The 26,550-nt window shown below is 31.7% G+C and overlaps 1 protein-coding gene across 1 annotated transcript; it reads left to right on the top strand.

Annotated features, from left to right (window-relative positions):
• The first annotated feature begins 3,112 nt into the window (after positions 1-3,112).
• Positions 3,113-3,835, top strand: LOC120138294 (galectin-3-like). Its single transcript, XM_039153807.1, has 3 exons — positions 3,113-3,119; positions 3,331-3,642; positions 3,795-3,835. The coding sequence occupies exons 1-3, from the start codon at positions 3,113-3,115 to the stop codon at positions 3,833-3,835; spliced, it is 360 nt and encodes a 119-aa protein (XP_039009738.1).
• Positions 3,836-26,550: the final 22,715 nt, after the last annotated feature.

Below are 26,550 nucleotides of genomic sequence, written 5' to 3' on the forward strand. Positions count from 1 at the left end.
ACATCCTTCATATGTGGGAGTTGATTGATTAATGGTGTTGTCGGTTCATTGGATTAAAGTCAATACCGATGGTGCTCGTAAAGATAGAAATGGTTCTCATCTTGCGGTGGTGTGGTTTGAAATCATAATGAATGTTGGATTCTAGGTTTTAAAAAGTTTCTGGAGGTGTGCTTGTTTTGGAAGCAGAGCTTTGGGTTGTGCACATCGATCTCCATTGTGCTTGGCGCATACGTGCGCGAAAGGTGATTGTAGAGAATTATAACTTGTCGGTTGTAAAGCTTCTGCGTGGCCATAAAAAAAGAACAATTTGTTGTCTATTGTTGAACATATCTATAGGATTCTCGACTGGGATTGGGAAGTTAGATTCCAAGTCCTCCTTCATTTGATGCATGATTGAAATCATCCCTTTCCAAACATGTTGGGCTCATCCCAAGCCCAAATCAAATCTACTTGGGGTCCAAACTTCATATTCTAAGGGAAAATTATTCTAAAACCCATTCAAATAAACCTTTAATTTAAGGCATTACAAATGACCAATGCAAGCAATTAAAAAGACGCTTCACGTCTAATGGTAATTGTTTGTGTTGTGTGGATGTCTTGGAGGACATTGATCATGTTTTCGGAAATGTAGTGTTATTTACTCCATTTGGGTATTGTTGATTAACGGGGAGAATCTAAAGGAGTTCATGTCAATGGAGATCAAAATTTTGATTCATGTCAATCTTGTGAATATTAGTTATTTTACCAAAGAGGACAAAGATTGGGAAATATTGGTTGGTGCTATACTTTGGAACACCTGGCGACATCAAAATGCCAGTGTTTCATAACCTCCTATAGGGTAATATTGGTATTCTCGAGCATAGCAGGAGGCTGCAGAAGTTGGGGATCCAAGCTATTTAGCGGGATAGTGGTAATACGGGGGGATACATCCTTCATATGTTGGAGTTGATTCATTGATGGCGTTGTCGGTTCATTGGATTAAAGTCAATACCGATGGTGCTCGTAAAGATATAAAGGGTTTCTCATCTTGCGGTGGTGTGGTTTGAAATCATAATGAAGGTTGGATTCTAGGTTTTAAAAAGTTTCTGGAGGTGTGCTTGGTTTTGGAAGCAGAGCTTTGGGTTGTGCACATCGATCTCCATTGTGCTTGGCGCATAGGTTCGCGAAAGGTGATTGTAGAGAATTATAAATTGTCGATTGTAAAGTTTCTGCATGGCCATAAAAAAAGAACAATTGTTGTCTATTGTTGAACATATCTATAGGATGCTCGACTGGGATTGGGAAGTTAGATTCCAACATGTTTTGAGACAAGGAAACCGAGTTGTCGATGGTCTTGCGAGAAGTGTTGGATTGGATGTTATTTCTATGTAATTTATTGATGCCCCACCCCCGAGGAAGTGATTCAAATCCTGAATGAGGACATGGTGTGAGAGTTGTTTGCCGTTAGGGTGCTCCTGCGAAGGGGTTTTAGGTGGACTGTTTTTGTTTTTGTTCTTCTGTTTGCTCTTGTTGTAATATTATCATTGTGTGTACTCTTTTCCTCCGATAGGTTTAATAACGAGGCACATGGTAATAACTTTTTTTCATAAATTTGATATTTTTAATTTAATTAATAATTGTAATTTTTATTAAAAATTAAGTATATGAATTATTTTTTAAAAAAATTACAAATTATTTATATTTTAATTAATTTTAATTAATTAAAAACTATTATTCTTATATTATATCTATAATCATTAAATTATAAATGTGAAAAATATTAAATTCAGTTTAAAATATTCAAAAATTAAATTTAGCTTTTCTTTTAATCTTTTATAAACTATGTATAATCTATCCAATTATTAACCAAATATAATACTTGTTTAAGTGATTTTACACTGTCAAATTTTATATTTGGCATAGGTTTGAATCCAATCATAGCCATTAGGGGTGTTCAAAAATACTCGAGCCCGTTAACCCGACCTGTCGATCGAATCTAAAAAATGGGGTAATTTTTTTCCAGGTAGTTAGGTTGTCTAAGACGAATTTTTTTATAATCGAGTTCCCGACCTGATCATGTAGTTGTAATATATATATCGAGTTTAAATTATATTTTTATTTTATGTTCCTTAATATTTTATCTTAAAATTAAATTTAAATCCCTAAATTTTTCTTAGGTTTGTATTATGTACTTTTAAGTTTTGAATTTTTCAAAAAAGTTTTTAATAATTTATAAATATGAGATTCGAAAGAAAAAATCACGATCGATTTTAATATTTTTAGTGTTTTCTTTTGAATATAAACTTTAATATATATATCATTAAAACTAATCTCAAATCCTTAATTTTTTGTATGGATTGTATATTATGAAATTTTAAAATTTTCGTATTTCTTATGTGCTTTTCTTTTAAAAAAGTTAAATGAAAAAATAAAAATATATGAACCGAGTACCCATGATCCAAAAATACAGATACCCGCATTTTGCGGGTAGCTGACTACCAGGTACCCAAAATTAACATGCCGGATCATATACCGACAAATATGTCATATTCCTTTCTTTTTTATTGGTATTAATGAAAGTATAAAATATATATTATTGTGCATTTCACATTTCTTTAGGCTTAGTGGTTAGTGTGTGTGCACCATCATCAGGGATAGGGTTTTAAGCCCCCTAGCAAATGAATTTTTCTTTTTTCCTTTGTAATTAGTTTTCTTTCAACTGGATAATGACATGTGTCCCTATTTGATTGAAAAAAATAATTAAAATGAATATATTAAATTATAAAAATAATATTAAATCAAAAGATGACACGTATCATTGTATGATTAGATGATTAAATTTATTGAATTAAATTAAAATCATGACTAAATTAAATTTATTGAAGATTAAATGTGTAATTATACAATTTTTATTAACTTTCACGTCAGTATTTTCGTCAAATGTTAACGGTAGGTGGCTTGATTGAATGCATTTAAATAGTTGGTGACTTGATTAAAAATTTAAAAAATGATGGTCAAACTGAAAAGAAAACAACTTCAACTCACTGTATATCAGAGCTAATGTTGCAGGGTTCAACTCCACAAAGTCCTCTCCCAAGGCTACGACGATTGTACTGGTCATTTCAAAGCAAATATGGCAGGTTAGTTAAATAGAAGCTTGTATAATCTTTTAATACATTTTACTGCCTCCCTGATGGATTTATTTGGACACAGGCACTCGGGAGAAGTAAGACTCATATTACACTACTCTAATACCAAAGCCACAGTAAGTTAATCAATACATGTGTATATATGTATAGTGAATACATACATTTCTGACCATTGACAACATACCATGGTTTCCAATTTTAGGCAAATGCACAACCACAAAAGTGCAAGACAAAATCTATTTCAGAATATGCACATCTGTCCCCATCAGCCAGGTCTCACCATATGGTTACCCACCCGCAGCGCCACCGACTCCTTATCCGACAATGCCGTATGCATCTCCAACTGAATACAAGTCATCATATCCTACTGCCACAGTGCCGTATCGGCCTACTCCAATCGGCGGTTATCCTCCACAGTTCCCTGCCGCAGGTTACCCTCCACAAGCCCCTCTGGCTGGTTATCCACAACAAACATACCCGCTTCACCTTCAGGCCTCAACTATTTATCCACCAGGTACGATTTTACCACGACACAGTAACTATATCATTTTTCTTCTATCATTATTATTATAGTTTGTGATAGTCAATGCTAACGCTTTTATTTTGCGCCTGCGGCAGTTATTTTACTAACGAACACATGATCTGAACTTCTGGTTATCGCTGCAGCTCCAACCGGAATCTATCCCCCACCACCGCCACCCTATTGAGCTCCTTCAACTTCAAGCACATCGAGAAATGCATCAAGAACTCCTGGTCTGAACCACAATGGTTCTGCGGTTATTATTTGATATGTGTTTCAAGCATCATTATGTTACTCTTGATGAATTGGTTTCTTGCGTTCTACTGTCTCTCTCTCTCTGCAGTTGTAAATAATAAAAGAGCGGTCTTTTCACGTTGGTGCATGGTATTGATATGTACTACATTAATTATAAAAATAATTGCCATATTAAGTAATAAAAGGCTACATCTATATTAAAAAAAAAAACATTTTAGTAACTTCTGGTTAACATGATCTCGAAAAATTTTAATAATATTTTTCCTAATAGCTCATTAATTTTAATAATCTTTTGAGGAGCCACTTTCTTTTAAAATAAACATTTTCCTGAAAAATATATTTAACCAAATTTTAGTAACAGTTAGGAGGATTTGAATCTTGGATAGATTTTACTGAATATAATATTCTCCAATTTCTTATTATTTGCATTAAAATGTGGCATGGGTTAAACTCATTTTTGTTCATTTTTATATCATCTTAATTACTCCATTACTTTGAACAAATAAACTTATATTTTTTTATTAGATAGGATATATTACATTTCTAAAATAAATGTTGAGATTTGAACCCACCTGAAAGTAGAATAACATGAACATCCTTGATTATTCGATCAACCAATGAATCTCATAAATTTATGTTTTTTATGTATGATTAACTTTTTTCTCTTTAAAACTTAGAGATAATACTTATATTTGAGTTTTTACTAATGAATAAACTTTTGGGCAATTTTGGCCCAATATCATATGCAGGATAATTATTTAGCCCGATACGACACCAGATTTTTTATTTTAGAACTACGACATTCATTATAATGACTTAAAACTTATCACGTCGAGGAAACGAGTTTTAATAAAATATAATGTTTTTATTATTTTATTGGAACTTGTAACAAAAAACGTGACGAGTTTGTCTACAGTGTAACATTTACTAGTTCCCAAATAATTTTAGAGATGCGTAATGTGATTTTTTTCACCCACCTGAACGTTTGGACATTTTTGCCTAAATTTTTGCTTATCGGAACGGGACATTATTGTTATTGATTGCTTTATGGTATATGTATGTTATGATTGGATCAAGGCCCAATCACAAAATCTAAAGATGTCTTCATGTTGTTCCCTTTTTATTGATTGCTTTTATAGTATGTGTGTTATGATTGGATCAAGGGCCATTCACATAATCTAAAGATGTCTTCATTTTGTTCCCTTTACACAAATTACTAGTTATATAAAGTACAAATGGTCCCTTGACTTTAAGGTGTTGTATTGTTGAATCTCTGACTATTAAATGTGAAAAATGATCTTCCGATTATAGTTATTTTATTAAGTACCCTTACTATTAAAAGTTACAAAATGATTATGTAACTATTCATATGTTTCAAACTCATCATTTTCTGATAAAAAAAGTTAGTTGTCGTCTGAGTTGGGCGTCATCCTACTAACTAGGATATAATAAAATCTGATCCTATAACCAGTTGACATGTATTTTATGGATTGAGTCTTCATTTACATTATGTCATTGAGCAAATGCTAGAAACATTATATCATAGAGCTCATGCTTGAAAGCAACGATGGTACCAGGAAACATCATTAAAATATAATTTTATCATATCTCAGTCAATAGGTTAACGTCTAGCTCAAACAATCATCAATTTTAATAGAAAAAGACGAATTTGAAACATATGAATAGTCAAGTAACAATTTTATAACTTATAATAGTTAAGGGACTCAACAAAGCGACATTTTATAATCAATGGATCATTTTATAATTTTTAATAGTCAAAAGAATCAATAAAGCATTACATTATAGTCAAGAGAACACCCATATATTTTACCCTTATATTATTAGAAAACGGTTTAAAGATTGAGTTTACTTAAAATTGATAATAATTTATAAATAAGTTTTAAAAAAAGTTTTAATTTAAAGAAAGTATTTTAGATTAATTCAATGACTAATGTAATATTTAAATTTTAGTCCTAAGGTATTAGCTAGGTTTATGAGGTTATACGTTTGGTCAAAATTCACGTGTAAATTTAAGATTTATCCCTATTAAAATTATCTTATCTTAGAATGAGTTAGTACTTCAACTATCACTTAAAATTAATTAATTTAGGTTTAAAGGTACATGAAGCACTCAAACTTTTGAAAAATATCAATTAATCCCTTAATTTATTTTGTATCCAATTGAATCCTTAAATTAAAAAATTAAATAAATTAAGATCTTTAATTGAAAATTTGAATCAATTAAGTTTTTTATACCAATTTTGACCATTCAATTTTAACATTTTTAGATATTGCTGCCACGTGAGATATTGTGTTATTGTTACATAAAATTTATAGTTTTATAAACATAAATATAAAAAAAATCTAATTAAATTTTAATATATTTTTAAAAATTCAAAAATTTATCAAAAAAGTATATTTCTAAAAATACAAATTGACAACACAACATGTGATATCAACTTATCTAAAAGGTTATTAAATTTAATTATCAATATTAGTCAAACAAATGGATTGTTGAAATTTTGATATATAAGACTTAATTTGATTTGATGTAAAAGATTATGGACTTAATTAAGGCCATAATTTAGTATTGTTATAAAAATGAATCTATTTTAAGCGGAAGGAACCCAAAGCACAACCCAAGAAGATAAGTTCAGAGTTGCGAGTAAGGCCAAGTTAATCTAAATTTCATTTAGCTAAAGTCTACCTTCAAAGAAATGGTTTCAGGTTGAACCAAATAAAGTTGCACAAACGGCCCAATAATCATTTATTCAAACATTTCTGAACCATCAACCAATGCATAAAATTTAAATAATTTCGTAATTAGCATTAGAAAAAAATTATATATATATATATATATACACACACAGGGACGGAGAATTTCATTTTAGGAGGGCGAAATTATAAAATTTTAAGGAATAGAGAATTTATAAAATTTTAAGGGGTGAAATCAAATTTTAATTCGAAAATACAAAGAAAACAACTAAAATATATAAGAATTTGAAAATTTTAAGGGGTGACCGCCCCCACCCGCCCCCTCTAAGTCCATCCTTGTATATATAAGTATGTATCTATAAAAAATAATATAACAAACAAACATATACAAAACAAATGATGTAAAAAGGGTGACTAAAATGATACAAAATACACCTACTAATCATATATGAAAATATAAAAGAATCTATTATGGGCTTGATTGAAAGAGAACCGCATCTACAAGCACAATTCGAAAAAAAGAGAAACAAATATGTAGAACTATTAAGCAGGATTGAAATGAACATATAATGAAATTAAATAATATAATTAAAAATAAATAGAGATAAGCAACTAAATAAAAGTATAAGTGGATGAAATTGTAATAAATACGAAACTGTCATGCGAAATTAAAAGCAGTAAAAAAGCATTTAAATTAGCTAAGAGACCAAAATGACATCATTTCAAAACATGAAGTATTACAGAGGCGATTAACCCATTCACTATTCAAATCATGTGGAGCACGAAGTATCCCTGGTCCATTTGTACGTGAAGATAACCCACATCAAACAGAATCCCTCATTTTCTGCTTAAAAAAGATTCATTCCCACGTAACTGCCAAAATTATATTTTTTACGCCGAATAGGTGCCTATGTTATATTTTAGCATATCAGGTGCTTAACGTTATAAACGTTAGTTCTATAGGTGCCCGAGACGTAACGGCTGTTAAAAAATCTGTTATCCATTCATTTTTTGACACGTGTCTCTGATTATAATTTCTTTTATTTTTCTATAAAATTTGAATATATAAAAAGTAAAATAAATAAAACATTAATATTAATATTTTAATACTAATATTCTAACCTAAAAAGTAAAAAAACTAAAATTTACCTAGATCCTCCTTCCCCATTCTCTTCCTCACCCATTTTGCTAAAACTCTCTTCCTCCCCCATTCCTATTCTTCTTGGAACTCTTCTCCTCCCCTTTCACTCATCCTCACTTGTTTTCCTGAAACACTTCTCCTTTCCTTTCACTCTTATCCTCATCTGTTTATCTTGAAACCATGATTTTGGAATTGCGCGAACTCAAAATCATGAAAGATGTCGAGTGAATCTTCAAAATTGTGTTATAGTTTAAGGATCAAGTATTGTTATTGCAAGATTAGGGCTCCGATTTGCTTTTCAAATGTGCCTCGTAGCAAAGGAAGGAAATTTTATGGATGTTCGCAATCAAAAGAGATAATTGTTTTTTAGAATGACTAAATGAGTGCGTAAGAGTATATAACAATATCAGGAAAATTTATTATTGTGATGAGAAAATTGACTATTAAATAGACTGAAAGCATGTTTTTTTGTTGTGTTCGATAATGAAAGCAACTGGAAATTCAATATATTTAGTTTGTATTTAATTTAATGTTTACATGTAATTGAATTAATTGGTGGTTGTTTGATTTATTTCTACTTTGAACGTTGTAATTGATGTTTGTTTTTAATTTGACTTATTGGTGTCTATATAATTTGAATGTTCTAATTAGACTATTTTAATTTTTACATATAATGAAACTAATTGGTGGTTGTTTGCTTTGTTTCTACTTTGAAAGTTGTAATTGATGTTTGTTTCTAATTAGAGCTATTGGTGTGTGTATCTAATTTGTCTGTTCTAATTGGACTATTTTGATTTTTACATGTAATTGGAGTAATTGGTTGTTTCCTTTGTTTCTACTTTAAACATTACATTTGTATGTTGTTTAAATGTCTTTAGAATCGATGTAAATTCTTTAAGTGGATTGACAACGAAGAAGATACTGATTGTGTAGTTGAAGGATTGAGAGCAACTCTTGAAATGATGATGGTCGAAAATAGAAAAATCAAAGACGAAAACAATGAATTAAGGAACTTATGGAAATCGATGAAGTCCGAAGGTGAGAGAGATGGTGGAGGATCAAAACGTGAAGATTAGATCCTACAAGATTGCCTTTTTTTTACTTCATAGATGATGTATATTTTGATAAAATATGGTCTTTAGAGAGTATAAATTGTTAGATTTGATCATACTAAAGAATATTGTAAGAACTTATTTTAGTAGTATGATTTAAGTTTGTAAAACATAATTTTATTAGTATGAATTAAGACCAAACATAATGTTTTTATTAGTATGAAGAAAATGTTTATGTCAATTATATGGTTATTTTTATATATCAAATGTTGTTTATTTCAACCTTAGTATAAGGAAAATGTTGTTTGTTGTAAAGATAAGTTGTTTTAAGACATTATTTATTTTAAATCAGGTGCCTATTGTTATTTATTGGGTGATATTAGGTGTCTAGATTTATTTTTGGCATTAATAAGGTGTTTATCTTTTTTATTGATGGGCTAACTAAGTTGCCTAAAGTTTATTTTTGGAATCAATAAGGTGCCTGCATTTGCTACCACATTTGTGGACAACATAAAAAGTATCTACCATTATCTAAAACATATTAGTCAAATCAGCCAAGCAAATAGAAAATAATCAAAACATAGTAAATATTTAAACACATGTCCAAAACATTTCCTAAACTATCTAAAAATAGTAACTACTGACAACACATTCAAAACCAAACACATCAGAATGATCAAAGTTTTCCAAATGTTAACAACCAACAAACAAACAAAATATCAAACACAACATAATGATCAAAGTTTTTCAAATGTTAAAAACAACAAACAAAATACCAAACACAACATAATGATAAAAGTTTTTCTAAGATAGCCATATGATTGGATTAAGCCTTCTTATACGAACCTTTAGCCTTCCCTATGGATGCTTAGTAACATTTGTTAAATGTTGAGAAGATGCCGTAGTGGGCTGGAAACATACTGAAGGTTGTAGGGATGTAGCAGTTGACTGATAGACCCTAGTGTGAGGTCAAGAAAGTAGGACTTGACTTGGTCTTCTAGGCTGTTAAATTATAAAAATGTTTAAAATTTCAAATTAATGAAAATACCATGTTTAATGTAGTAAAATAAAATAACTCACATTTAGAATTTGAAGACTAGTTTGTTCATTTGTATACATACCAAAACTTGCATAACTATTCTCCCTCTTGGCCTACTCAATCCATGTTGCCTATTTTCTGTTTGACCACCTTCAGTTTCAAACTATCAATAATATAACAGAAAAATATTAATCACAATTTAATTAATTTTTTAATATATTAATAACATAAAAATATATCAATAACATAGAAATATATCAATAACATAACAATACTTGGAATTTGTGGAGAACAGTCAAACTACATTGGTTGAGCAGATCCTGCTTGGCCACCTTTGCTCACAACTTATCAATAACAAAACAAAAAAGTATCAGTAAAATATTTCTTAAAGTATACCTTAAAAATATATAAAAAATAACACTTTTAACTTACGTTGGATTGGTTTTTACTTGGAAATCTTATATTACCTCCTAAAAGGCCACATAAATTGCAACTCATCTTACATCCTCGTTTTCTCAATTTTGTTCCACTGCAAATTTCACCATCTTCTCTCTTTCTTTTTTTTTATTTGGTATTCAAGGTAATTTTCTCTTCAATGGTGGATTTATGATGCCTATTTCAGTGTCTTCCTAAAATCTTGAACTTAGTATGGTGGGCATGATAACATTGTATAATCAATGTATACATGCTACTTGTATAAATGAAATACATAGTCTTCCACCATTTTCTCTCGAATAAAGATGACACTTATTATATGGGGACACGAGATTCCAATTAATTCTCATACTTTACAAGTGCATTTGCAGTATACAGGATCAACCAAAAATATGTATTCTTTACACATTACCTCATACCCTTCAGCTCCATTCCAAATTACATGAAAATATGTAGTACTATGTTTATGCAGTTCAATTTTTGTTTTAATTCTAGGGCACAACTCACCACTCCAGCTATTTGATTTTTGTGTGTTCAACTAGCTTATGTATAACATAATGCCTAACATCTCCAAACATTGATATAACAGATTTAAACCAACCCTTATAATTGGAGAATTTAATGCTTCAGAGAAATTGTTATCTATTGAAACACATTTGGATCTAGTAGAGAAGAAGGCTTTGGATAATTGTTTTGGGTAATTCACCATAAGATCATCCAATTATTTCTTTTTTAACTCATCAATTCTTGAAGCATTTCTATGAAATTGTGTTTCAATAGTATCCTTGCAACAGTTCCAAAACTGTAACCGTACGTCACCACCTTATTAGCGCTTAAATTGCGGATTATTTTATGGTTAATTACTCCTTGATTAGTTATTCTAAGTTGCTAATTTGGTCATTTTCATGCATTTTTGTGCAGGATGATCGATTCCAGAAAAGGTACTAAAAGACATGAATTATTGTAAATTTTTTATTTTCTGGAGTCATGACTGGATTAGCGGGCATGACTGCGTCTGATGTGGTATCTAGTCAGCAGCTTCGAGAAGGTCTAGTCAGTAGTTACATGAAGACCAAAGATTCATCTACAATTTTAAATTTATAAATACCCCCTTTGGGGGTATGCTTCAAACAACATCTCAGATTGCTTGAGTTTTCTTGTTCTTTCTTTCTTCTTTTATATAGTTTTTACTTGTCAAGATTTTCTATTTATTTTTCTTTTAGAATTCTAAGCATGATTTATATCATACTTAGCTAAGTTTTTCATAGCCAAAGGCTGAAGCGATAACTCAATTCCTAACGCAAGGATTGAAAAACACCTCATACACTTTCGGGTTAAATTCTCAATTTTCTGGAAACTAGATTGGCGATCGGTCTTTCTTAAAATCAAAATGCTTTTATTTCAAAAATAGATTTGGGAAAATCAATCACAAAAGAGGAAAATGAGCTTCAAGGATTGAACCTTGCGGACTCAAACCGACATTTAACTGGAGAAAAAATCCTATTCAAGGATTGATTGGAATATAAGGCATGTGAAAGCCTATGGTTAATTTCATCATATTGATTTTTAATTTAAATTTATTTTCTTTAATTCTTTTACATTCTTTACAAAACTTTCCATCAACACCCCCATTTTACTTTTACTAGTTATTCTCGCCTAGTTTAAAGAATCATAAGCAATCTACATCAACATCTTTCTTAGTCCCTTTGGATCGATCCTTACTCTCTCTATAATGCTCTATTTTATATTTTTAAGATTAAGGATATTATTTGACACTAAAACGACACATTGTCACCACCTTTATGTGATTTCTTCCAATTGGCATACATATGCCTAGCACAAAATCTATGTTCCAAATTTGGCAACAATACCTGAACTTCTTCAATCAATCCATTAGCTCAAACATTCCATTCAAATCAGCACTCCTCAGTGCAAACACATTATCAAACAGGCTATTGAACTCATCTACAACACTACCCCTTATCTTTTCCAAAGCCTATTTCTAGCATTCAAGCAACATTTCTTGTTTTTCTTACTTTTAACTCCGATCTCTAGCAATTTTTCTCATCTCTAACACCTTCATTTTTGGAAAAATCCTAACTTGTTTAAAAAATGTTTTCCAACCAACTTAAAAGTTTCCGTTTTGTTAATAAAAGTGGCTGAATATTTGTACTCAGTAACTAAAGTCTTGATTTTCAAACAACCATCAGATTTATCCCAAGAAGCATGAATCACAAATGGACAACCTTTTGTCTTACAGACAACCGTTATTTTCTATTTGAAACAAACCTAAAATCGAAACTATGCAATACTACATAATCATGAAGGGCATCTTTCAATTGCTCTTGGGATTTAAAAATCATTCCTAGCTGAAACCAGGTTCATCAGTTCAAGGATAAAAAAACCTTACTAGTCCTTTTGCAAACAGTATCCCATCTGAATCATCTCATAGCTATCAATATCAAAAGATTCTAGATAATCAATAGCCTCTTCATGGCCTAAACCATCGGAATTTACTTCATTTCCCTCCAATACAACCTTAGGTCCGTAGTCTTCTTTAGTGAAAGACTTATCTTTGATTTTTTTAACTAGTTGAAACGTATTTTTAATTGCATCTATCTCATCTTCATCATTATCATAAATTAAATGCCTTCCATCTAACCATTCATTCTCACTACTATCTCCATCAATAACATTTATTTCATCATAAATAATCTCTTCAGCCCCTTCATTAGTCTAACTTTCACATTAGGCCCACAACCAACAGTATCTTTTGGATGTCCCAAAATTATTTTCTACAATAAGTTCAAAAACAAAATTAAACAAAAGCATAACAATACTCCTTTAGTCAATAACAGAATCAATAACAACATAACAATAAACCCCAAATAATAACAAAATGAATATTTAAGCAACATATATAGTTAAATAACATGTTTATTTAATATGTTTATTTAAGTAAGCTAACAATGAAATAATTTGCTTGATAACAGTACATAACCATGAAATAGTTTACTATATAAACAAATCTACATGGCCTATAAACCTATTTGCATTAGTCCACCATCAAAATGACATAATGAATATTTAAGTAACATAACACTATGAAATATTTTACTATATAAACAAATCCACATACTTTTATCATTTTAGTACACTGTCAAAATGTTATAATCAATTTTAAGTAATATATACTTGATAACATGATCAATATTTTAGTAACCAATCTATTATCTTCGGATCAAAATATTTTAGACAAAATCACATAATTTTCCAACAATTTTAAACAAAACCACATACTTTTTCTAGTTTATAACCATTGTCCTATCTGGAACACAACTTAAATATACTTTCATATATAAAAAAATAATTAAGAGAATATAGTTTACCAACAAATTTCTTTGCAACAGCAAAATAGTGACTCCACTTTATGCATGGACTCAACACAAACCCGTCAAAACTAAAGCATTAGATTTCAACTTGGGTTAAAAAGAGACAACTCAAGCAGTGTAAGTTTGGCATTATCTATAAAAGTGCTGGCTCGAATAGTCTTCCTTTTGTACTATTAGTGTTTCGTCTTTTACAAACTAAATGATAGGTGTTTGATTTGAAATTTTAGGTTTTCAATTTCAGAAGTAATCCTAAACCCACATCATTTTTGGGTTTTTAATTTCAAAAGTAACCCTAAAACCCAAATATTTTTTGGCTTTGTTGAAAACAGAATGAAATCAAGCAGAGAATATTAGGGTACTTACCATGAAGGAAAATCGAGAATAAAAAGGTTAGAGAAGAATTTCAGGAAGAACAAAGGAAAATTGAGAGTTTCAAAAGTGAATGGGGGGAAGGGAGAGTTGCAGAGAAAGGAAAGAAGGATCGTGGTAAATTTTAGGTTTTTTACTTTTAGGTTAAAATATTAGGATTAAAACATTACTATTAATGTTTTATTTATTTTAATTTTTATATATTTTAATTTTTTAGAAAAATGAAAAAGAAATTATAATCAGGGACACATGAAAGATCCCTCGATTTGAAAATGCACACATGGGTGGTGTACTGACATGGATATATTGATGTGCCCATTGACGTGGGTTTCTAATGATTGTCATGATTGTCGCATCAAATGAAGATGGTTCTAGAAGCTTCTGCGATGGCGATAGCTTATGAGTTGCCTGTGTCCTGGTGTTGGATCATTGTTTGGGTATAGGTATTTATACGTGAAATGGGTTGTAAAAAAAAAAACTAGTATTTATTTTCATATCTATGCATATCAATATTTGCATATATTTAGTATTTAAATTATATATAATTATAATTAATAATTAATATTAAATCATAATTAAAATATATGATTTAAGTTAAATAAATGAAAATTATTTAAATTAAATTAAAAATTTTGAATGAGGATTAAAACGAAAATGACTTGCTACAACTGCCATTTTTTATCTATTGACGTACAAACAATAATAGGGGAAAGAAAAAAAGATGATGAATTTTCGTCTGACTCAATCTTCTAATTTGAAATTTAGTTGTTGTCTCATGTGACACTGAGAAGAAATCTTCTTATATCAAGAGAGATGGAATTTGTATTTCAAGGAAAACATCTTTAAATGTATTTCTGGGAAATAGTCTCAAACGAGACTAAATTTTAATAAAAATAGTCTTGAAGCTTGTGTTTTGAGATAAATTATATTGTGTGAGACAATTTTATTTCAAGAAAAATGATATAAAAGTTTGCTTTTCAAAAGAAACTGTCTCAAGTAAGATGAAACATGTTTCATGAGAAACGATCTTAATGGAGATGGATGATTTGCTTATTCTCTTAAGGACACCAAATTTGAAAATCGATCTACTTCATTACTTTCAAGAAAGTTAGATCTGCAAGAATTATCATTTTTTTTCAAAAATTTCATTTAAAACGTCATAATAATCATGAAACATGCCCCACTTCAAAGTTGTGACCCTTTGGGTTCCTATATTCTAGAGATTATACATTATTATCTTGATATCCTCAATCTTTAAATTTGACTTTCTCTTCTTTGGGTTATGTTGCCATAAATCTCAATTTCTTAAAAAACCTATAAAAATATTTATCTTGAATGTGAAAAGTAATTATTTGTGTATGGTGTCATGAATACCATAATGTCATTCATGCACAACTTTAGGAAACACCTCATGAGAGGTGAAAAACATCCTTAAGAGAAGGGAAAAATTTAGAAAAGTTCTAATGGAAGGTGAAAAGGTCTTTAAGAAATATGAAATTTGGATCGAAAATCCTAAACATACAAAATTGGTTTCTAGAGAAATAATATCAAAGAAGAAAAGATTGAGGTTTCCAATGAAACAATTCTAACCAAAACAAGTTTGAGTTTTCTAGGAGACATGTCCTAAGAAAATCAAGAATGAGGTTCCTTGGGGAAAAATCTTTAGAAAGAGCAAATTGAGATTTCTAGTTAAATAATCTTTAGAAAGAATAAAACGAGTTTATAAAGAAATGAGCTTGAGAGGGAAAGGAGTGAGTTTTCCAGGAGATATGTCCTAAAAAAATCAACAATGCAGTTCCTCAAGGAAAAATCTTTAGAAAGACTAAAGTGATATTTTTATGATACAAGTCTTAAGAAAGTAAAGATTGAAGTTTCTAGGGAAACATTCTTAAGAAAGACCATATTGAATTTTCTAGGATACAAGTCTTAAGAAAATCAAGAATGAAGTTTTTAGAGAAACGATCTTAAGAAATACAAAATTGATTTCTTAAAACAAACTCTAAGAACATCCTCATGAGAGGGAAAAAATATTTTTTTCCAACTTTAATGCAATGATGAATGTTAAATGCACATATGCAAGTTCATGTAAAATGCATGTCAAAGTTGTTGGTGTATGTTTTCTTGATCGATTACCACAAAGGAATGCTCAAGAAGTCCTCATTCTTATTTTGATTGAACATTGATAACTACATATAAAGGCTATATTTAGGGCTTTTTCACTTAAGTTATTGGTTGTCTTAAGGCACATATAGGTTCATTTAGAGGCATATAGGAGCATGCAACTGCATTTGGTGATTTGGCTTTGTCGTGGCATATTATTGTGTAAATGACAATATTTTACGGGGAAGTTTATGGTTTGCTTGTTATGTGCAGGTCGATGAAGCAAAGTGTGAGCATGGAGAATTACTGCAACATTTTAAATGGTGAACAAAAAGAACTGCTAAGGAAAATTAGGACAACTATTGTGCATAGAAAAAGACAAAAATGAATATATTTTCATGGGAGCTTCCACCTGTACACACTCACTTGTTTTCTGCCACCAACTTCCTAGGAGAGGACCACAAACACCTTTGAAACCATTTTCACTTAAGGGGAATATACCTTAGGGGACTAAGGGAATTTTTTCACTAAAACCTAGGATATTCCCCTAGTATAAATAGAGAAGTGGCCACTAAAAGGGAAGAGGATTTTTTTGAAGGAAATAGTGAGCTAAGCAAGGTGGCTAGAAAGCTTCCAACTTTATTTCCCCTTTCATCTTTTCAAGGGTCCCCTCCATAGTAAAGCTCAAAGGAGTGACGTGCTAGGCATCCGAGAAGAGCTAGCATGCTAAGGTGTCATTCGTGGTGGTCCGATGAGAAATCAGATGCGTGTGTTGGGAGTTTCCTCCACCCTTATGCTTTATTTTTCCTCTTGATTTATTGTGTTGTATGGTTTGGAATATTTTCATGGATGTTTCGAACCCCACCATGAACTAAGCCTTAAATGGCGTGGGTTTTTTTATTGATGATTGAGAACTTACTTTAATAATGATTTAAGGTTTTTATATTTATCTATTTGTTTTGCACATGTACTAAATTACCTTAGGATTGTAGGAGGCATGAAAGTGTCCATTTCTTAAGTACATTACTTAGTGTTCGAGAGAAACTAAGAGAGGATCAACATGAGCAATGGGTTTTATTTGCTAACTATGACCTAATCCACATTAGAGATAAGAATAGGATTTCAACAACTAAAAGAAGTAGTGCAGATTTGATAGGTTCGATGTTACTGTTCACACCGAAAGGTTTTATCATGGCATTCGAATTTGTCAGGTTCCCTTGACTCGAGAAAGCGTTGGGACACTCTTAGTAAACTATATCAAACAAATAGAACATAGAAGCTTGAATCATTCTAAGAAGCAAGGCTTAGGATTCTTTAGAAATCCCACCATTCATTTCCATAGTAGCTTGTCGTGTGAGGATTATTAAGTCAGCTTACTTATTTCCGAATTCATAACTCGTTTTGCATTGACATTTTTAGTTGTTTATATTTCATTTACATCTTCAATTGTTACGATATTTTCATTTTTTACACTGACATATTACCAACACATTTCCACAATACCACTTAACTCCCATCCACCCACATCTCATTTTTCCACAACATTCTCATTTATGCATATTACCACATTAACTATACTTAGGTAGTTTAATATTCGTTCTTAACTTAACTTGCAATTTCCTCCAATCCTAGTGGGAACAATAATCACTCACTCTTTATTACTTATGCGACTATATATACTAGCGCATATTTTGCTTCCAATTTATAGTACTCACACCACGCAGCAAGTTTTTGGCGTCGTTACCGGGAATTGGCAAAAGGAAGTTTAACAATTTTGTTTTAGCATTTTTATTTTACATTTGTTTGCTTATTTTAGTGTAGTTTTACTTGTTATTTTCTTTCTTTTTCAGGCTTTGCCATTGCATGTCCAGAAAGTCTCTTAAGGAACCTCTTTATTCTCGGTACCTGATATTGAACAATTATTCTGTAGAAGGAGACGTGCTCAATGTGCTAATAGAACCATGAACAACGATCAAAATCAAGGTATTCAGCAAGTGCAAGATCCAACAGATCCAAATGCTGCAGCAAATCAGAATGCCAAACTTGTACCTCGACCTCGTGCTGTTATAGATCGTTTAACTCCTATTTTGGATGTTCTCAACCCTGGCATTGTAGCACCCGAAATTCAGGCCACCCACTTTGAACTTAAACTAGTCATGTTCAATATGTTGAACTCGATAGGTCAATTTGGTGGTATGCCTTATGAAGATTCCAAGCAACACATTCGTGCTTTTTTGGAAGTTTGTGACTCATTTAGACAACAAGGAGTATACGAGGATGTGTTAAAGCTTAAATTATTTCCATATTCTTGGTGCGTCGAGCGAGGGCTTGGTTGAGTGGAGTTCCATCAGGCTCGATAGAGTCATGGACTGATCTGTGTAAAAGTTTTTTGTTGCGGTATAATCCTTCGAACATGAACATCCAACTCATGAATGAAATAACATCCTTCCATCAAACTGATGATGAGTTTATGTATGAGTGTTGGGATCGCTAAAAAGGATTGCTTCAAAAGTGTACTATTCATGGATTTCAAGATTAGACTCATGTTGTGATATTTTACAATGGAGTCAATGCACCCACCAGGATGATGTTAGATGCCTTAGCAAAATGACACTTTGTGAAACAAATCTCCGGAGGAGGCTTTCGACATTTTTGATAAAATTGCCAACAATGACTACTAGTTTCCTTCTTCAAGGGCTTGAACAAGGAGGAGGGCACTAGGAAATTGGAGCTATATGCTAAGGATTCAATCTCTGCCAAACTCTCTGTTATTACAAACATGTTGAAGAATTTGCAACGTTCCAATGAGGTGGAAAAGTGAAAGTGGCTAGTTCAACATGTTTCTCATAGGGAAATCAAGAAGCCACTAATGCTTGTCATCCTGCTTGACAACAAATTGTAAACGAGCCTCAATGTTTTCAATTGAATATGCCTTGGTATAATGCTAACAAGGGGCAACATCTTCATCAAGTACAAGTTCTCTGGAAGCTACCATGCAAGAATTTATAGCAAGAACAAGGACTATACTGCAGGAGCATTCGCTAGCTATCAAAAATCAAGGAACCTTGCTTCAAAGCCACAATGCATCTATGTGAGCTTTGGAAGGCCAGATTGGCCAGATTACTACGAAATTACAAGAACGTTAGCCAAATCCTTTACCTAGTGACAGTGAAGTAACTAAACAACACGACAAGGAGAAATATAGTGCACTCACACTACAAAGTGGCACCCAAACAATATACTAGAAAAGTTTAGGGGAAAGAATATTGATGATTTCACCCCATGAATATGCAAGTAGAACCGAAATTGCAAGAAGAGATACTCAAGGAGAAGGAAAATGATGAGGGTTCAACAAGTGAACCTATTGATGGGGTAAAAAATGCCACAACAAAAGTAGCCCCCACACCATCAGTAGAAGAAGTCATATCCCCACAACCCTTTCCCCAAAGACTGAAGAAGCATAATGATGATGTTCAGTTTAAGAAGTTTGTTGACATTCTGGATCAACTCTATATTAATGTCCCACTTTTGGAAGCCATTGATCAGATGCTTACTTATGCCAAATTTCTTAAGGAGATTGTTACCAAGAAGAGAAAATTCTAGAAGTTTTAGACAATTTCCATGGAAAACGAATTCTACTCTACCTTGAGCAACCTACCACTAAAGTAAAAAGATCCGTACAACGTTATCATTCCATGCTCTATAGGAGACAACTATTTGGAAAGACAGCTATGTGAGCTTAGATCAAGTGTAAATCTAATTCCTAAGTTAATATTTTTTAAATTTGGGATGAAAAACACAAGATCTACCCTGTTATTTTCCAACTAGCCAACCGTTCCCATGTTCATCCCGAGGGGAGGATCGAAGATGTCATAGTAAGGGTAGACAATTTGTGTTCTTATCCGACTTCCTTATACTTGATTGTGAGGTTGATGCTAATCCACCTATAATTTTGGGGAGACCTTTCCTAGCTACCGTCACATACCATTGATTGTGAGAATGGTGAACTTACTATGCAAGTAGTCGATCAAAGATGAATAATGCCAAAGCATTATGGAAACGAACTCAAAGATGGAAAAAGAAGTTGATCAACTTTTCCACAACAATTTCATCCAGCTGGATGATTATGAAAAGCTCTTGGAGGAGAACAACAAAGAGGAAGCCGAGGAGTTCCCATTGGAGGTATAATAATCTAGCTTACTCTTAGATAGACCATGTACGGGCTTTGAACCCCTTGATTTCAATGAGTTTATTCCTCCTAAGCCTTTATTACAACATGCACCCAAATTGGAACTAAAAACTTTTCCACCGCATCTTAAATATTATTAGTTGGGTGATGAGGAGACTTTGTTGGTAATTATATCCTCTAGTCTTAAGCTTGTCCATGAACGAAGTTTTCTAACTATTTTGTCAAGGCATAAGAAAGTGTTAGGTTGGACTATGGTAGACTTGAAAAGATAAGTCTGACCATTTGAATGCACAAGATTCTACTAGAAGAATGTCATGGCAATTCTATAGAGCCATGACGAATGGTAAACCCTATCATGAAGAAGTTGTTGATGAAAGAGATTATCAAGTGGCTTAATGTTGGAGCTATCTACTCATTGTCCAATAGTTCATGGGTGAGCCCGGTGCAATGCTTCCCCAAGAAAAGAGGCACGAACGTGTTGAGCAATGAAGACAATGAGCTCTTGCCCATACGCACTGTCACTGGATAGAGTATATACATTGATTATCGTAAGCTTAACAGTTCTACGAAGAAGGACAATTTTCCTCTACCTTTCATCAATCAGATGCTTGATCTTTTGGCGGGTAAGGAATACTATTGTTTTTTAGATGGATATTTGGGGTACAACCAAATTTCCATAGAACATGAGGACTAAGAAAGACAATATTCACTTTCCTTATGGAACTTATACTTTTATGTGGAGGCCTTTTTGCCTATGCAATGCTCCTACAACTTTTCAACGATGAATGCAAGCCATTTTCTCTGACACGGTCAAGGATTTCTTAAACATATTTATGGATGATGCTCCATTTTTGGAGACAACTTTGAAAAATGCCTTTGTAATTTGGCGAAGGTTCTTAAGCAATGTGAGTAGGCTGACCTTGTGTTGAATTGAGTAAAGTGCCATTTCATGGTGACTGAAGGTATCGTGATGGGCCACAAAATCTCACACAAGGGTATTGAGGTGGACAAAGCCAAGATCGAGGTGATTGAAAAGTTACCTCCACGAATTATAGTTAAGAGCACAAAGACTTTCCTTGGACATGCGGGTTTATATAGGAGGTTCATTAAGGACTTTCCTTAGAGCATTCACAAAGCTAAAGCAAAGCCTTATCTCTGCGCCCATTATTGTTCCGCCAGATTGGACTTCCATTCGACCCGATATGTGACGTAAGTGACTACACCGTGGGAGCAATGTTGAGACAATATTGAGGTAAAATCTTCCATGTCATATATTATGCTACTTTGATCAATGCACAACTTAACTATACCACCACATAGAAAGAATTACTTGTCATAGTGTTTGCATTTGATAAGTTTATGGCATACTTGATGGGCACCAAAGTCATTGTTCACACTGATCACTCAGCTCTCAAATAGTTAGTGAACAAGAAGGGTGACAAACCTAGACTTATTATGTAATACCCCAAAATTTTGGTTTGTGACCAAAAAATAAATTTTGAAAGTTTAGTGGCCAAAGTATAAAATTGGGAAAAGTTTAGGGACCTAAGTTGTAATTTTATCAAAAAGAATTTTTATTCCATAAATAGATAATTTACTCTTGAGAGTGAGGTTTTATTGAAATTAGATTATTGATCTGGAATTTATGTTGAAATTTAGAAAGGGTTAAAGTCCGATAAGAAATTGATAAATCAGATCGAATAAATTTTTGGAAAATTTTGAAGGATGATAAATTAGGCTTAAAAATATAATTCCCACATGTTAAAATGATGGAAAATAATATGTATCATTGGATTTGAAGATTTATGTCCATGTTAAATTTGGTTCGTTGGATTAAAGTGACGGGATTGCAATTTTTGGAAAATTGCTTGGTAAAATTGGAAAAAGGGTAAAATAATTTGTCCATATTTGACTTTATAAAGATAATAAGGTTATGTGGCTTGGTATTAAGGTAATTATTAATTTTATTAATGGAAAAATGGACATTTGTCATTAAATGAATAAAATATTCATTTAAGCTTAATATAAGGTAAGTTAACATGAATTTTCTAGAAATTTCATGAAAACTTACCCAATTTTAGATCCATTTCGTGCTCCTTCATAGCAAGGTAAGTGAAATTTTATTTTTCATTTTTTGAGCAATTTCCTTTGGATTTTGAGTTATGTCGTGAAATAGAAAAGTGTTTTACGCGAAAAAATGCTATCTTTTGGTACCATTTATGCTTGCTAATCTTGCTTGATTTCAAAGATCCCAAATCCTAGGGGTTGTGATCAGATTAGGGTTTATGACATTGATGATGAATCTTGATGTTTTGAGGTTGTAGATTCATATTAAAGCTTGTATGATGATTAGAACATGTTCATTCTTTCTAGAAATTGTTCTTCAAGATTCGGTGAAATCATAACTTGGGGAAACTTTGTGTTTTGAGAAGCTTGATTAGGGCTTTGATTGTAGAGATGTTGTAAGGTTGGATGGAAGTTGATTTCGTATTTGAATCGAATCAAAATTGAGCAAAATCATGAAAACCTTAGTTTTATAACTTTGAAACATTCGAGCATGGCTTGTATGGATGATAAAATTATGGAAAAATTATGTAAGGGCTGGAAATGATGTAAGAAGTATTCTACAAACTTAGAAAAATTTAGGGACAATTTGTAATTTTTGAAAAGTTGAGGGACCAATTAAACAATTTTGGAAAATAGTGGGTTGTTGTGTAATTGTTCTATAATTGATGTACTATACTGAAAATTGCTATTTGGGAATTGAAATGAGTGTTAAAATGTGAAATTAGATCATTTTGGAAGTTTGGAAAGTTTGGTGTTTTAAACAAAATATTCAAATAGTTTGGAGTTCTTCTTTGTAAGTATGCCTTTGTATATGTACTAGGGTGGTAATTATTTCAATGCTGGAATTTTGGTATTGAAACCTTGAGTGGTAAAATGGTAAAGGACAATTTTATATATGTTGGAAAAGTTGGTGCCAAAATTAAAAAGGATCAATAAGTGTTAAAATATTTGGTGGTGACTAAGTTTCAAGTATTAATATGGATTAAAAGGAATTTGAATGGTCAATTGGAAGTGTTTAGGTCAAAATTTATGTTGTGAAAAGGAAATTGTATCGAATAAGCATCGGGAAATTTGTTAGGAATTTCTTTTCCAAAGTATGCCATGTTAGTAAGATTCTAACATTTGGTTTGAATTTGTGTATATTTGGTAATGGTGTCCATCTAGAGATGGAGTGCTAAAATCAAGATCAAATATTATTAAAGAAAAGGAGAAGCTTAAGGATGAAATGGAAAATTCCAAGGAAGGTTGCAAGCTAAGGACATGAGGTGAGTTTAATTTAAACTTATGTTATCGAACAAACATTGGCTTGCGATGAGCCAGTGACAGAGTTACTATGGTAAGGAGTAACTCCTAAAATGTTATGTTATTTGTGATGCATGCATATATGTGCATTTGGTGATATACTAGAATTAGTGAACAAGTTGAAAATGAAAATTGGTGAAACCTGATTAGAATTTATGTTTTAGACAATAAATATAGAAAATCACCATAAATTCTAAAAGAATGATTAGAGGATTATTTTTTATACCGTTGGACTAATATACCAGTCTAGTTTTGTTTAGAAAAAATAGTAATCGATTTTGAGGTGTACACAAAAAGATATGAATTTTTTAACCGATGAAATGTTAGAAAATGGGACAGCAAATTCTGCACAAAAAAATATTATGTTGCCAGCTTTAAAAATTTACCATAAATTGTACAAATTGAAATAGAATGAGTACCTTATATGGATAGATTTTATTTGAGTCTAGTTTCCATTGATATAAACATAATAATTTATAAATGTGTATATTAATACAAATAATATTTCTTTAAAGATAGTGCAAACTGTCAGGATATGAAATTATGAGAAATTTAAGTTTTAACCAAATTAGAAGCAAAAAATATTCTTACTTTTATATAATGTGAAAATGAGTGCAATGCATGCATAACATTATACGTGGATGTTTTATATCATTGGGTATGGCTTGTGATAAGTCTACCTTTTTATATTGGCATGATATTTATGTCATTTATCAGATATTTCACATATTCTAAATATGTCAAGGGTTGAACATAAAATGCATTAATCACTGATTATTACCTATGATATTTATCATGAATAATATTAGGGGTATGAACTGCCCAATGTTAAATTATGATAATATACTTTTCCATGGATAGATCAAATAAAATAGACTATATGCCCAAGTAAGTCCTTGAGGGACAGGGTATAGTTGGCATTCGATAGAGTATAGCAGCTGCAAGTTTATATTAGCACTAGTGTGTACACTAAGTGCAGGTTTATCTCCGGATTAGAACTAGAGTGTAAACCTAGTGTATCTGGAGGAAACGACCTTATGTGTCATATTCGGATTACACTAGAGTGTAAGCTTAGTGCAGGTTTAGCACTACGGTACAGGTATTTGACTCGCGTACCCAATGTTCTCAATGTTTAAATTGGGCTATGGTTTATTGGTTAATTAATGATAAACATGCAAATAAGCTTACGAGATAAGTGACAAGTATATTGGTAAGAAACTTTATATCCGATTATATCATGTTATTTTATGGTAACATGGATGCTATACAGATAAGATGATGTATTGGCACAATAGGAAGTTCAAATGTTGGATTAAGGAAAACCCTCATTTATGCATAAGTAGAGTACTGATAAAAGAATGAAAATTATGCTACAATTGATCCTAAGTGATATGTTTGCGATTAACCTTTTTGGATAGAATTCGAGGGTGAATGATATTTGCAGACAGTAATTGTCTGATAAGAATTCATCGTGTTTATTTATAATAGATTCGGTAGAATTACCGTTCAAAGGTAATTTTTGGAATTGATTGATTTTCCCTACCATGTCATGATGAATTATCTCTTAAAGTAATGATTTTAAAGAAGTCGAAAAGTTTTAAGATATTAGTGGTAGGGAAAAAGAGTAAACATGTTCCTACTGGGATTTTGGCAGTAACAATTATGAAGTTATGTGTACTAGGTTGTCAAATCTTCTTAGTAAAGGAGGTGGATACTCAAACATTCTTAGTTAAGTTTGAAGATATTCCAATTATTCGAGGGTATCCAAATATGTATTTGCAAAAGTTACCTGGATTACCTCTAGATTGAGATGTAGAAAGTAAAATAGAGATGCTTCTCGGTATTGCGTTTATTTCTATAGCCATATCGAATGGCTCCGATTGGGCTCAGAGAATTAAGGGCAATAATTAGTAGAATTGTTAAGACCAAGAATTTATAAGACTAAGCGTGTCATCTGGGAAGCACTAGTATTATTGTGAAAAAGAAACACAAGTTTATGCAATTATGCATGGATCATTGTTTGTTAACTATGGTAACAAAGAAGAACATGTATCATCTTCCGATGATTGATAATCTTTTGATCAATTAAAAAAGTGCATTGGTGTCTCCCAAGTCGGATATCCTATCGGGATATTATTAGTTAAAGATGAGGAAGAAGATCTTCCTAAGATAGTTATCAGAATTGGATATGAACACTACGAGTTTGCGATAATGCCGTTTGGTTTAATGAATGTTCATGAGACACTAATGCATTGGATAAATTGAGTATTTTATTTATACTTGGAATAATTGGTGGTAGTGTTCATTGATGTTATTGTGATTTATTATAAGACCTGGGAAAAATATGATGTTTGTTTTTGTATAGCTCTTCCAATTATTTGGGAGAAAAATTGCATGTTAAGTTGGCCAAATGTAAATGTTGGTTGTCTAAGGTTGTATTCCTTGCCCATGTAGACTCAGTTAAAGGGATAAGAATATATATATCAATTAAGTTCAAGATATAGTTGAATGATAAATTCCTAAGAATGTTTTTGAATTTCAAAGTTTCTTGGGATTTGTTGGTTACTATCGAAGGTTCATAAAGAACTTTTCGATGATTTTATTCCCTCTGACCAAATTATTGAGGAAAGATTTGTTATTGATTTGGACTGTTAAGTGCCAAGAAAACTTTGAGATGTTAAAAAGAATACTAACATAAGCTCTAAGGTCAGTATAACTAGAATATGGAAAAGATTATGTGAATTATAGTCATACGTCTCATAATGGTTTGGGATGAGTGTTCGTACAATAGGAAAAGTTTTGGTTTATGTTTCAAAGAAACTATAGAATCATGAAAGAAATTATCT

This window comes from Hibiscus syriacus, unplaced genomic scaffold (assembly GCF_006381635.1).
Source record: "Hibiscus syriacus cultivar Baekdansim isolate YM2019G1 unplaced genomic scaffold, ASM638163v2 tig00110683_pilon, whole genome shotgun sequence".
Classification (NCBI taxonomy): Eukaryota; Viridiplantae; Streptophyta; class Magnoliopsida; order Malvales; family Malvaceae; genus Hibiscus; species Hibiscus syriacus.